This window comes from Strigops habroptila, assembly GCF_004027225.2.
Source record: "Strigops habroptila isolate Jane chromosome 13 unlocalized genomic scaffold, bStrHab1.2.pri S16, whole genome shotgun sequence".
Taxonomy (NCBI): Eukaryota; Metazoa; Chordata; class Aves; order Psittaciformes; family Psittacidae; genus Strigops; species Strigops habroptila.
In genome coordinates this window covers 2714139-2727938 of record NW_022651054.1, presented here as the reverse complement: position 1 = coordinate 2727938, position 13800 = coordinate 2714139, and the positions used below count along the sequence as shown (strand labels likewise).

Below are 13800 nucleotides of genomic sequence, written 5' to 3'. Positions count from 1 at the left end.
AACATGAACACACCACAGACCTGTGCACCAACACAGCCATCGGGCACCAAAGGAACCAGCCATGGAGTATCTAGTGGCAATGGCAAGTGTGGACCAGAGGAAACACATCTCAAAACTGTGGTGGTGGTGTCTGAGTGAAGGCTCAATATATTCAGCACTGCCCACCAAATTCCATAGCGTAGAATGGGAACAGCACATCAAAGGTGGTGATGGCATATTGTGGTTTTGGCTGGGATAGAGTTAATTTTCTTCCCAACAGCTGGTGCAGTACTGTGGTTTGGATTTAGTGTGAGAATAATGCTGATAACATGCTGATGTTTTAGTTGTTGCTAAGTAGCACTCACCCAAAATCAAGGACTTTCCAGTCTCATGCTCTGCCAGGGAGGAGCTGTACAAGAAGCTGGGAGGGAGCAGAGCCAGCACTGCTGACCTGAACTAGCCAAAGGGATATTCCATACCATAGAACATCAGACTCAGTACAGAAACTGTGGGGAGTTGGCTGGGGGGGCTGATCACTGCTTGGGGACAAGCATGTGGTCAGCAATCGAATTGTTCATCACTTGTCTGCCTTGGGTTTTATTCCTCTCTCTTTATTATCATTATTATTACATTCTACTTTATTTCAATCATTAAAGTGTTCTTATCCCAACCTGCAGGTTTAACCTTGTTCCTATTCTCCTCCCCATCCCACCAGGGAGGGGCAGGGGGCAGTGAGCAAGCGGCTGCTGGTACTTGGTTGCCAGCTGGGGTTAAACCACGTCACAGCAAGTCACTTTTACACACAGCAAGGCAGTGTAAAGTAACTCATCGTGCTTCCTAATCACTCTGTAAGAAAGTGAGGTTCTCACTGCAAAATCAAAAACAAACCTAAGAAGAGCAAGTATAAAACACAACTGAAGTATTTTGTCATCTGCTCTATGTACAGAACCCTCCTTGCTTTTTAAGCAGGTAGTATTGTTAACAAAACACTTTTTTTGGCACATATCTGCTTGGAAAACCTCATGCAACCTCAGTAGCTAACCCAAAAATAGAGAGGAATGAGTTTGCAAAAGATGCTTCTGGCTGGAGACTGTACCTGTTCGTGTTCCTGAGCTAGTGAACTTGAGATGGGATCTGCAGACCCTGGAGACGCATCATGTGAGGTAGAAGATGCTGGGCCGGTTGGTGGGAGAATCACAAAGTCTTGCTGTCCAGAGGCACTAGTATGAAATGGATTTGTTCTTATCTGATCTTCCTGGGTAATTACAGGCTGCTGGCCAAGGATCAGCAGTACCAGGTCCTCCTTTTCACGACACAACTCTGTGGAAATCTCGTGGAGTGCCAAATAGTCTCGCAGATCCTTCACCTTCATCTTTATCAACTCCTCCCGCTGAAAAGCTGTGGCTCGGAACCGCTGGCAGAGATGGCAGAGGAGGGGACCACCTTCGGCCTGGCTGGAGCAGGACGTGCAAAAGTTCTTCTTGCAGTCCAAGCAGACGTGCTGGTAACGAGAAGGGAACAAAATCAAACCCATCCCTGACCTGCAACAGAGGCACACGACGGCTGCGGCAGCGCTCCCCTACCACCTGGAAGGCAAAGGAAGCAGCAGCCTCTGATAAAGCATCATCCAAACCTTCTGCTTAATGAAAAAGTGTCAAGTATGTTACTCATGTTCCTAGATCAGGAAAAGGATTGATCCCTTGGGCTCACTGGATTCCTCACAGCTCTTAGAAAAACACTATTTACACTCCATTTACCCAGAATGAAATGTTACATTCTCAGACTCTTCCCTCAGATGCCAGGCATGTTCTGCACCTTATTCAGGACCTGTTCAGGCAGTTTAAGCCACAGGTGAAATCAGGAGATATCTGTGAGGCAACAGACTTCCAAGTAAATTACACCTAGTTGTGCATTGCTTTATAAAGCAACCAAACCTCTGTGAACCAAGAAAGCTCTGGCTCTCGAGGGAACTACTTAAAACCATTTCTCCAGTTCATCAATTTAATACTTTCCGTGAGTGACTTTTCCCCTTCTTTTTCCTTCCCCAATTTGCTGCAATCACTAAATGAATCTTTTTTTCGCCATAAGAGGGAAGGGAAACAGCAATGCTGAGTGTCTGACAGACATCAAAGAACCCAACGTTTATTTATGCAACAAAAATAGCCAGCTTATGTTGAAAATAACAGGCAGACCGTGTGCCAGTGAGGTGCTGGGCGGAAAGTGCTGGAAGGTTTGGAAATAGCAGGCCCCAGATGTTTAAATCTCTACAGATTCAATTCTGTTGGTTAATGTCTCTATTTTATCCTTGTCTCGTCTCCTCACTCAGGGCTCCATTTTCAGACGTTTCAAGCACTCACAGCCCATGGTGACTTCTGCAGAAGCTTGACTGTTCAACTGGAAAGTCAAATCCTACCTTTTCCACTAGGAAGAGCAGCAGAACAGCCCCATTACGTGCCTTTTAAGAAGTCCAGAGGGAAGAAAGAACTGGTTTCAGTGCTGGTTAAAAACGCTAATTCACAGCCTTGGAGAAGACAAGCATCTCTATGAAATCCTGACATCCTGAGCATTTGGAGCCACGCAAGGTAAAATCCACGTGTGTATTGTGAGTGGAGAAGCAACAAATACAAACTCAGAGACAAAAAAATGCTTCATGAATTGCTTCTACTGATTCAAGAACATTTTTAACTTCACAGTCCAAAGCAAGCAGATGTTCCTCATGTTTTAAAAGGTGGAAATACACTACTTGCTTACCTGAGCTCCTTCTGCTCCCCTGGCAGCCCCCTTGCCCCACACACCCCTTACAATTATAACCAAGAGGCTTCTCATTTAGACCCTGTAATAAACTTGCAGTGACAGTGGAAAGAACCCCCATTTCCTGCCTAAGCATTTTAAGACATGAAAGTTTCTACCACAAAGAGAATCTCTGGTCATGCAAGCTTGAAACCTCACCTCAAAATTGCTGTGTGGGGACCTGCCAAGTAAAAGCGACTTTCATCAATGACACAGCAGGAAAAGGGGAATTTCCACATACCATCCAGTTTTGAGAAGTTTTCCTTAACTTAGTCATTATAAAAGAACCCCATTAGTATTTACCTGTCTTTTTTTGACCTTACAACTGCAGGAGCACTCCAGCTTCTCAGGGTAGAGACAAGAACTACTGGTTGTGCGTATGTCTAGAGCAGGGGAACAAACACTCCACAAAGGCAGAGGAATGGGAAAGAACCCCATTGACAACACTCACCCTCTCTCAACCACCCATCTGTGACAGGGGAGCAATCAGAACTGAGGAAGAAAACAACCAAACCCTAGAGAGCCCTGCTTTGCTCTGGGCAGGGGGAAACCTCCACCACACTCCAAAGGGAACCACTGTATGACCAAGGACCTTCCAGCCAGAGAACTCCTACGTATTTACATGTTTAGGCATCACATAAGCAAGCCCAGTACAAGGGCTGCATTATCCAACATGGGTTTTGGAAGCAATTAACAGTAATTACACAAGTCTGCCTTAGTTATCAAATGATACAGTTGAGAAGTCAAAATAAAACCAGGCCTGTCTCTGGCTTATCAGTTCACCACTAGGATTCATCTTCAGAGAAAAAAAGTTCCCCTGCCTGCATCTAAGCATCAAGCATTTAAACATGCACAGAAGCTGTTTGTAACATCCCAGTATTAAAGCAGCTTTCACAGGTCTGAGGTATTTGTTGAACTTTAAAGACACCAGTGTCTTCAGAATGGTTAGTTTCAAATGTTGCTGTAAATGAAAACCTGTTCTGAAAAGGTCAGGCCGCTTCTCACTGATGCTCACTGACAGTCACAGCGTGGGCAAACACAAGTGAAATACTTTAAATCAGCAGCCTGTCCAGAGTGGAAGCTGCTCCTGCTTGTTTGCTCTCACAGCCAGTCTCCCAGAGACACCTGGATGGGGCTTTGATACACTTGGCTCTCCTCTGCATGCAGGATAAAATGAAGGAATGCCAACATTCAAGCTTTCACTACAGCTACTGTTGTTCAGGGGTTTTTTTACCCTTACACTCCAGCCTGCCAGAGCTTTTCCTGTAAGTATGCAAAGAAAAGCATCTTCCTGAAAATGTCAGCCAATTTAAGGCACTGAAATCAGAAAATGGGGGAGGAAGGAATAACAACGTGACATATCCACCGAGAATTCCTGCCACAGCGTTCTATCAGCACAGAGGGAAAGGAAGAATGCTCGGTTTAAATTGAAGAGATTTTGTGGAAGCAGTTTGCTGCAGAAAACCAAGATCAAAAGTCACCAAAGAGAAGGAAAACACCAAAAAACTCAGAGATTTTTGCTCCCACAATTGAATTTGACATCCTTTAAAGATGCTCCAAGAGTTACTTAAGAGTGTCTTACAAGTACATTCAAACATCCTCTACCCTGATCCCTCTAGTAGGTGCCATGTTATACAATAATTTAAATACAATTAGGATAAAAGATCAAGTTCTCCACACACCATCATTCTGCTGTGGGGCTGGGGGTTGGTTTTTGGGTTGGGTTTTTTTTTAAAGCAATCTAGGTTATCCTTATGGTCACCAGAGCAGAAGGAATTCATTTTTATCCATTGTATTCCAGTATAAACATTAACTGGATCCTAGAGTTCAAAGGTAGTGCCTCTCCTGGGAAAGAATGCAGAGTTTTCCATGCTCTTGTTGCAGCCAAGTGAGATTTCATAGACTTCTCAGTCCACATCAACAGCATTAAAGAACTAACATGGCCACAAACATGTCAGTGTTCTGGAAGTTCTGTATTCAGGTCCCTGCTGGAGACCACGGAGTGGTGGATGAGCTCTAGCAGACTTTCCAGCAGCTGTTTTAAGCTTTGCCACCCAGCTCAAGTCAATCCCAGAGATCACTGCTCTGTGGTTGTGGTGGCAGAAGGAAGGTGGAAGAAGGTTCAGGAGCCCCCCTTCACAATACTGAATATAAGCCTCAAACTCATTTTCATTGATAGCCTGCACTGAATGGGAGCAGCTGAGATACAAGCACACATTGTGCTCTGCTGCCCCAGTTATGCTGACAGCCAAGTTGCACAGAAAAACAGCGTCTGCTGGGGGCAGAATGTCTTGAGCTGCTTCAGCAGATCCTCTACAATGTGCATTTGTGCAGCAGAGCTTTAGCCAGCCCCAACCAGTCAGAATGTTTTCACATATCTGGAGCAGTAGTGATTGCTCTTACACAAGACATTGCTTCAAAGACAGCTTACACAGAACATAGAATTTAGAAGATACTAGGAAAAATTGGACTATGGTTCTAGCACTGCTGCTGTATAATTCATATGTAACTGGGTGAATTGTTTTCATTTCAAAACCAGAGTCATCTATATCCACTATTTGCTACTATGCTCAATAGTAAGCACTGCATCCAGAGTAACTCCTTCCACAAGTGTTTGTGAACACACGTCACATTAATGAGGGCAATGGTGAAGAGGACACAGTGTGTGGAGTGACATGCAGTGGCTGCACTATTCCAGCTGACTCGGAACCTGCCTACTGTCAGAAAAAGCCTAAGCATCCTTACATACCCAAAATACATTAGTGTATACATAAGACACTTAAGCCACAGAGCGTGGACACGGAAAAACTTTCCTCACAAAAACATTTTTCAAGCAGCATTATAGGAACCACCATGGCCAAATAACGTCCTAGACAGGGTCTGCTGCCCACTTACAAGTCTTGTGGCAACAATTATTTTGGTATCTATATGCTCACAAATGAACTTTACAAACAAGATTAAATGGATTTGGTCTTTTTTTGTTTCTTCTATACACCCCCGCAATAAATTTCTAGGCTTTTTAGTTTAAGCAACAATAGTCTGGAAAAGAGAAATGTAGCTCTTCCTTTACTGGAAGCACAAACAGATGACTAAAATTCTTGCCACAGCTAATTTAAAGGACATTAGTGCTTTTAAATAAATTTCAAAACTCCAGTTCAACTCATGCTCCTTCAAATGGTTATGAGCAGTTTGGCTTTCTTCTTTCAGAGCCTGGGAAAGCCAAATGTACTGAAGGTTAACTATCACGTTTCCAACCATCTTTAACTATGCCTGCTAATGGCGAAAGAATGACTAAAGACAGAAGCAAAGACAAGCTGCCTTTTCCCATATGGAATGTCCTTAAATCAGAGACCGCTAATGAGCACTCTTCAAACCGGCTCTTTGTCGTTAAGTGGAAGTCATGTATCAAACTGCCAGGGAAGACATTTGCAACTCACCTTCCTAGAGGAGCTGTCGAAGCGCATCCCGCAGGCTTTGCAGCTCTGTTCTGAGGCAGTGGGAGAAGGGTAAGAGCTGTATCCAGGGTTGGAATAGGCTTGGGCTCTGGCTCCCTGCTCTGGCTGCGGCTGCATCTCTTCAGGTGAGCCATCCAGACAAAACCAATTACAGCAGCTTGCCCACATAGTAACTGAAAGAGGGAAAGACCCACATTAGAAGGGATACGGGAAACAACCTGTCAGCTAAAGGGAGAACAAAGCATAAAATGCCTGTTTGAATTTCCCCCCATCAATTCCTTTTTGACAGTGTGTTTGTAAGTTTTGATCTCTAACTTTCAAGCACATGCAAAAACCACACGCTCAGTCCAGCAAGGAAAGCCTTTGGTGAGAAAGGACAAATAAAGCTCAGGAATTGTTACTGGAATTCCTTAGAGTTAAGGAATTACAGTGAAGATATGATAAATTTTATGTTCCAGTTGGCTGGATGAGACTATGATCCAGTTTGCTGTAACAGGCTGTGTCTATTCCACATAAACCTTATATACTGACTTTGTCTTTTGTGCATTGAGAAAAGCAAACAGAAGTTGTGTCTCATACATTATTTAGATAAGACCAGCAGCAAGTTCACAGACAGTGTTCAGTTTTATTCTAAATCCTCTACAGATTTACAGATACAAACCTAAAAGGATAAGAGACAAGGACAGTGGAGCCCCTGATTTAACATATGCCAGTTCGCAACTGAATTTGCAGCATTACAAGTCTAAGCCATCAGACAGCGAGTAAATGTCAGTAACGTTAAGAAAACCAAACACTAGCTTCTGGTAACATACTTGGGAAAACAAGTGCATCTGAGATAGAATCACTTGGGGTTTTATTGCAAGTCAAATAATGAGACAGAAAGACATACACTTACCTAAAACCCTAACAGTCCAGTGCAAAATGCAGTTCTGGAGTCTCGGAAGACCACCCATGCAGCAGTATTCCAGAAATACACTGCTGCAAACTTGCTTTTTGGGAGTTTACGAAGAAATCCGAATTCATCTGGGCATTCAGTTTCTAGAGCATACACCATGTGTCATCACTTACTGGTAGAGAGAATACAAATTGCCTCCTCTGCGTTTCTGCATTCACTGTTGTTCCTGGACTACGTTTCTTTTATGTCTTAAAAATCAGCTCCATCACTGATAGTGTTCAGCAACTGCTCAGTTTTATAAACTTCTGGCAAAGAAACATCTCTCAGCTACACAGCCAATGCATTTCTTTCCCCTCAGTAAGTATTGCCACTGTAAAACTCCAGATTCCCAAGGGATTGGGGCTGGTATGAGTCCTAAAGGTTATTTGGTATAATATAGCAACATACTGTTCTGTTGATTTCTCTTTTTTAAGCTGTGTTAAGTCTTTTGGGTTGATGGAGTTGAATTGGGAAGGTTTTGCAGTTTGGTGCTGTTCCAGTGTCTGTAGCTTTAGTGGCATCTTTAATCCTTTCAAAATGTAGCTGAATTTGGCTCGTCAGAGTGGGTGCTGTCATGGGAGTGGACGTACGCCTTTGAAAGCCCACAATGGTGAGCTTAGCAATGAACTCTACCCTGCAGGCTCAGCACATTTTAATGTTGAAGTGAAACTCTACAGATTCATTACATGATGAACAATTCTTCATGTAATTGATGTGCACAATGCTGCAGTATAATCTGCACTTAGACTGGCAACTGGAGCTTAATACATGGAGAGAAGCATTCCATGAACAGAAATAACCTCTCATGCATTTGTTCTAGCTCTGCACTGCAATCAAAACACATACTTTAGATATCATACAGAAAAGAATGACTCCTTTTCCTTCTGCACATTAATTTTCAAGCTGCCAGTCTCCACTCAGAACTTAACACGTCCTTTCTATTGCAGAGATCCTGAACTTCTATTTTAAACTACACTGTTTGGAGCTTTAATTTGTTCCTAGGAATTGCAAATCTAAACAACACGAAAGCTGCACAGTCAAACAAGTATTCACAACCTCCACAGCAGTGGAAAACTGCATCCACAGTGAAGTTCCCTTCCTGTTTCAAGGACTCCTACAAACTGAAGGCCACCCACGATAACAGAACACGTAAACGCTGCTGCCTGCCCCCAGAACTTTGTTTTCCTAAAAGAAAGACAGCCCACTAATTCACTCTGGAACATTGCAACATGTCAAACCTTGGGAAGAAAAACACAAGGGAGCACACAGACCAGGATAAAAGAAGACAGAGCTCAGCATTCAGCTGGAGTTGTAGTTTTGTGTTAATTGCCAGGAAATGAAAAGGTTGACAAAAGGCTCAGATGTTGCTTTGGAAGAACCTTAATCCTGCCCAGCTACAAAGGCATGGAAGGGAAATGTCCATAAACAAACAACGAATAACCAGGACTGGCCTCTGGTCTGTAATGTTTTCCCAAAGGTACCTCCCATCTTTAAGAGAAAGGAGCACATGGAAACATGAACAGCCATTCACACAACTCAGGCACACCACTTCAGCCTGTGCCCGGGTGCACCAGGTTTTAGTTAGTTGAGGACCTACACCTACACATAGGCGTAAGTTTCAGTTAGGGCTTGTCTACATGCAGCATTTACACTGACAAAGTGCTCCACTGACAACCGCTTTGTGCTGATGGTTGATAGCCACACAGAAGCAGAGCTCTCACTTCTCTATCAGAAGCTCAGGAGGCTGGTGGGTTCCTGCTGAGCACCCTTTGCGCTGGGAGCAGGTATCCCACGCTCCTTTTGTGCCACCATCAGCTCTTACACAAAGTGGGAATCTCCTCCAGGCACATGGAAAGGTACCTACCAGCCAGGTGAGCGACCATCATCTCTCACCACGGCACACAGCCTGCTCCACCTCCAGCTCAGACTCCTCCAAGTGCAAGAAAAGGAGCTCATATACATACCTCTGCCTATACAGGGGCCATTGTGCTCTGCAACTCAGTCTGATTTTGTAGGTATCTGCTATCATTTCCTAAATCCCAGGAGACCATAATGGCTGAAAAGCAAGAATTACACCACTGACACCTGGAACATGAAGTAGATGCTACATGGGAACTTAAAATGCTGCCACCAGTTCAGCAAAGCTTTGCTAACTGCCACCTATGCTACCAAGCAGGTATGACTGAGGCTTAAGATGCTAAAACATCCCTGTACCTGCCTACAGCTGCACTAAGACAACAACAAGAAATGCAGGCAAGATTCAGCAGCTGCTTCAAGAGCGATTCTGTACAGGATCAGATTTAGACCTGAGGAATAAGCACTGCAGGGGGAGAGCACTGGCAGAGGCAAGCAGAATTTCATGGTGAAATTTCAGGATGCCATTTCCTAGACATCTCTACAATGTTTGCTATGCCCTAATTATTCCCTTACTTATTTTGTTACCCATTCAGAGGTATGTGGTCAGCACCATCCAGAAACTGATAACTGCTGTAAGCAATGCTTCAATAGATGGGTGGTTGTAGCTACAGATGTGGCAGAGTTTGAGCATCGCAACTAGAAAGCACCTCCCTGTGTAAAGCCTGTCAGTCTTTTGCAGATGAACAGAGCCAGGAGCTCCATAGTTATGCTGAAGCGACAAATAAATGCCCAGCCAAAAAAGTTTACCAGCAGAAAGAGCTACTTCTTTGTTGTGCTCCAGGCCTTGGTAAATACTTAAGAGTTACCTGACTATTATTAACATGTTGGTTTGGAAAAGTTACCACCATGAGAGATTTCAGGAATTCTCAAGCCACATCCTGAATAAAAGATGTTGACTTACTGGCATGACTAATGTTACAAGCATTACTGGTATCAGAAATCTTCATTATTCTTGGACATGCTGCTCATACTGGCCAACAGGAGCCACAGAAAATCACTGTTCTAACTCTGGAGCTGAACAAGCGTTTGGGAAGATGAAAGCTTTATGGCAGGCACTCAATAGATGACTTTTGGCAGCCAAAGAGTACCTGCCCTAAATCATAACTGCATGTTGTGCTTGGAGCATCTGCAAGAGCAAAGGGAGAAGGAGCTTCACCAAGGGTGGAGACACGAGATCAAACACATCCACCCACGTGGCAATCATCACTGGGCTGAGGTTGGAGAAGCGAGATTGTTTTATCTTCTTATTGAGTCTCTTTAAGGAAAAGCCAGAAGAAATCCCATGAATACTTGACGGGGCAGGGAGCTGCTTGCCATGGTCTGTGTGCAAAGCAGTGCTAGCTCTCTATCATGCTCTGCTGCACTGCCTTTTTGCCCTTTTATTTCCACGATGAAGCTGTGAATGCCGTGACTCTCACTGACTGTAACAGAAGAGTGAAATCCATTTCACCACCTATTCATTCCCATCTATACATCACCAAGAGCTTCGTATCAATTTGCAAGTATGATTTCATTCCGGAGGAAATACCAGTGATATCAAAGTTTTCCTGTTGAAGACAGTATTCATAAAGCAAGCCTGGAGTTTTAGACTTTCCATCTTCACTTTAAAAAGTCTTTGAACTCAGGTTCTCACTGCATATGCAATATACAGTGAGAAGAGCTGGAGTATCAAAGATCACTCTCTACATACAGGAGTTATTACACATGCTTTGTGCATTTCTATCAAAGGGAAGGCTTTGGCTGCATAGGAAAACTGTGGCTTATGTTTGAATATAAAATTTCCCTTTTTTTTCCCAAGAGTGCAAACAACAAGGGACTACAGCAAGCAAAAGAACATCTCTCCATCACTCAGCTTTCAGCTCTGCCTAATAAAGCTCTCAAGGACTGTGTCTGGCTTCTTTTCCTGACTGCTCAGGAATTTGGGGGCTGGAATGCAGTAGCACCACCAAGACACTTCAGTTAAGGGATCAAAAGGAACTGAGCTCCCACAGGCAGCCGATTCTGCTCCTACACGAGGACAAGCCACAGCAACAAGTTCTCCTCCTCCTCCCAAGAGGCCTTCAACCACTGGAACAGCCAAGCTGATGACCCTTGAGGCTACTGCAAATGGAGAAGAGTGCCAAAAAGGGAGGGAGATGCAAGACAAACAGCAGCTTTGCTAGGGCATGCTCCCCTACAATAATATTTGCTCATTAGCTCTATCAGCTGCCCTTGCACCTCCCAGTTTGGAGGAATACTGTTCACCACAAGGAGCTTTTCTATGAGCTCCATGAACCATCACACTCCTCTTTCCATCTCATTTCAGTGGCCATCCTCTTTGACTGCCTTCTTCTTACATTTCAGAACCCACCAGTGATCCCAAACTGTCTTCTCCTCTTTCTCAGCAGTTTCCAGATTACTGCAGAGTGTCTCAGTCTTCTCTCTTTTGTCAAACACCAGGTCACTGCCAAACTGCAGAATCCAGGAAGGTCTGTGTGCTTCAAATACAGATGCTGTACAACAGCACATACCCAACCTGTTATCCTCTGTGTGGCCCCCACAACAGCAAAACCATGTTCACTGGTAAGACTTTCAAGGCAACACACTAAGAGTGGGATTAACACTCTTTACCAAAGCAGCAGTTTCTGCTATTTCTAGTAGGTGGAAGATCACTGAACTCTATTCAGGAGGGCAGCAAAGGGCAGTGTGGCTCTAAAATATCTTGTGTCTTGCAAAAGCACTTCTTGAATTATTGTTTTGCTATGATTAATCCATGCTGCCTGCCCGGCAAAGTTAATCAGATCAGACTTTCACAAATGCTGTTTTGCAATGGCTAAAGTATTTCATGAGTTAACCATCTTGGTGCCACATTAATAGCATAAATGAGCATAAATGCTCATTGCTCCAATTTATTTATCAGTAAACCTGCACCGATAAGAAATGCCTTGCTAAAATTAGTTTCACTAATAACCTACCACTTCCAATCTGTATTCACAGCTTGTTTGGTCAGAAATTAGTATTTACTTGATAACAGAGCTATAACCTGCTCAAATGACATTTATGCATGCAGCATTATTTTTATCAGCCCGTGTCACGGGCACACAGACCTGAGTTGTGATAAATGGGAGCAACCATATGTCGGGACAGGTGGAAGTCAGCAAATGAGCCACTCGCAGGAGGCAAAGGGAAGGAGGCAGGTTGCCAGTCTGAGCAGGACATTGGCACAGGGGGTGTCTGAACCAGTCCAAAGCATGAGTAAATGCCGAGTGGGAACGAGCCCTGGCTATCTGTCACAAAGCACATAAACCTTATTTGCTGTACACAACAACTGGATTGAGCACATGAGGTTTTTATCTAGGGATGGAAAAAACAATGTGTTTATGAGTAAAGGTACTAGTTCACATGTGTCCAATGTGACAGCATGCACAGATTGAAAACAAGAAGTGAATAAATATCAGCACTGTATCACAGCTAGAAACACAAGTGGACAGGGGAAAGAAGAGAGACTGAAATTTTCCTTTGGAGGGAGGAGACATTTTGCCACTTTGTTTTGTGCCTTCGAGACATTTCATGTCTCTAATCATCTAAGTATGCAATACCAGTAATCTCTACAAAGACAAACGTGATTGCTCACCAGTCTGATCAGCAACTTGGATGCCAGTCTAAAGATTTCCAGGCGAGAAACTGGCCAGCTATGAAGGCAGAGGACAGAGCATTCAGGTAATGTGCACTGAGCTTAGTGAGAACCAGGTATCCAGGTTAGCTTCTGGGGCTTCTGAGCGTCCAAGAGTGCCTATGCTATCAGGCACATCAGGGCGAGCAGTTGCACTTGAATAGCATCTCCAAGCTCACATCCACTGGCTGCTTCCGATGGGCAGAGCAGGCTGACACGGGCACCCCATGCCCATACACTGCCTTAGACCTTCCCCATCGCATGAAGACACTACGTGGCTCATAGTTCAGCTTGTGCCTTCCTGTAATCCATCTTCAGACCCTCTTTAACAGCATTACGCAGTTGCATCTGTGCTTCTCCACCTCGGAGATGCCTTCAAAAGCCTCTACGAGCATGCACTGAGTGTCTCAGTAGGCAGACGTCACAGTACATCCCAACACATCCCGATCCAGGAGCGTGGCATGCAGCTGGATTCAGCTTAGTAGGTGCGCTGCTCCTCCAGACGTGCGAGCCCAAAAGGGAGAGGATTTGGCTGCACACCAGCATTTTAATCAAGGAAGTGACATCCATTTCCCACAGAGCAGAAAGTAAACAGCGTGGTCCACTGGGGCAGGGTGCAAAGCAGCACAGGAAAAAGCTGGAATGGGGCCACAGCAGTTCAGCCACACACGACTTCACTGAAACGCTATTGCCTTAAATCACCGCTGATTCCGAGAGAAGTACCAAAAGTAACTTCCTACTTACATGGTACAGAGGAAACCATCGTGCAGACAAAGATCCTTTTATACTGCTAGAACCTGGTTGACATTGGAGTAAATCATTTACAAGGTAAGCCTTTAGAAAATGTGCTTAAATGAGAGGAAAAGGAAGAATTGGAGTTCTCGAATTCATGGAAAAGAAATACAGTGGGTATTCCAGAACATTTTGCAGCCGTATCAGTGTTTATCAGAACACTGTTGCAAGACATTTGCAAGCTTACTCACAGCGACACTTGATGCTGTTCTGTTTGTTGGAAGATTTACACACAGATCTTCAGTGAACGCACCTTTGCCCATCAGCAAATCCCACCGATG

General features: G+C 44.2%; 1 protein-coding gene across 10 annotated transcripts in view; it reads right to left on the bottom strand.

The window, feature by feature from the left end:
* Positions 1-13800, bottom strand: part of RFFL (ring finger and FYVE like domain containing E3 ubiquitin protein ligase) — a 32678-nt gene that overhangs the window by 6384 nt on the left and 12494 nt on the right. For 5 of the 10 annotated variants that reach the window (XM_030472406.1, XM_030472405.2, XM_030472409.1 and 2 more), the window contains 2 exons: positions 6207-6397; positions 1076-1480 (listed from right to left, as the gene is read on the bottom strand). In XM_030472406.1, the coding sequence (XP_030328266.1) occupies positions 1076-1480; positions 6207-6392 (591 nt within the window). In that variant the 5' untranslated portion in view covers positions 6393-6397. Of the gene's footprint in view, positions 1-1075; positions 1481-6206; positions 6398-7119; positions 8388-12688; positions 13214-13800 lie in introns of those variants that run through there. The other 5 variants (XM_030472408.1, XM_030472413.1, XM_030472411.1 and 2 more) reach the window with 5 other exon arrangements.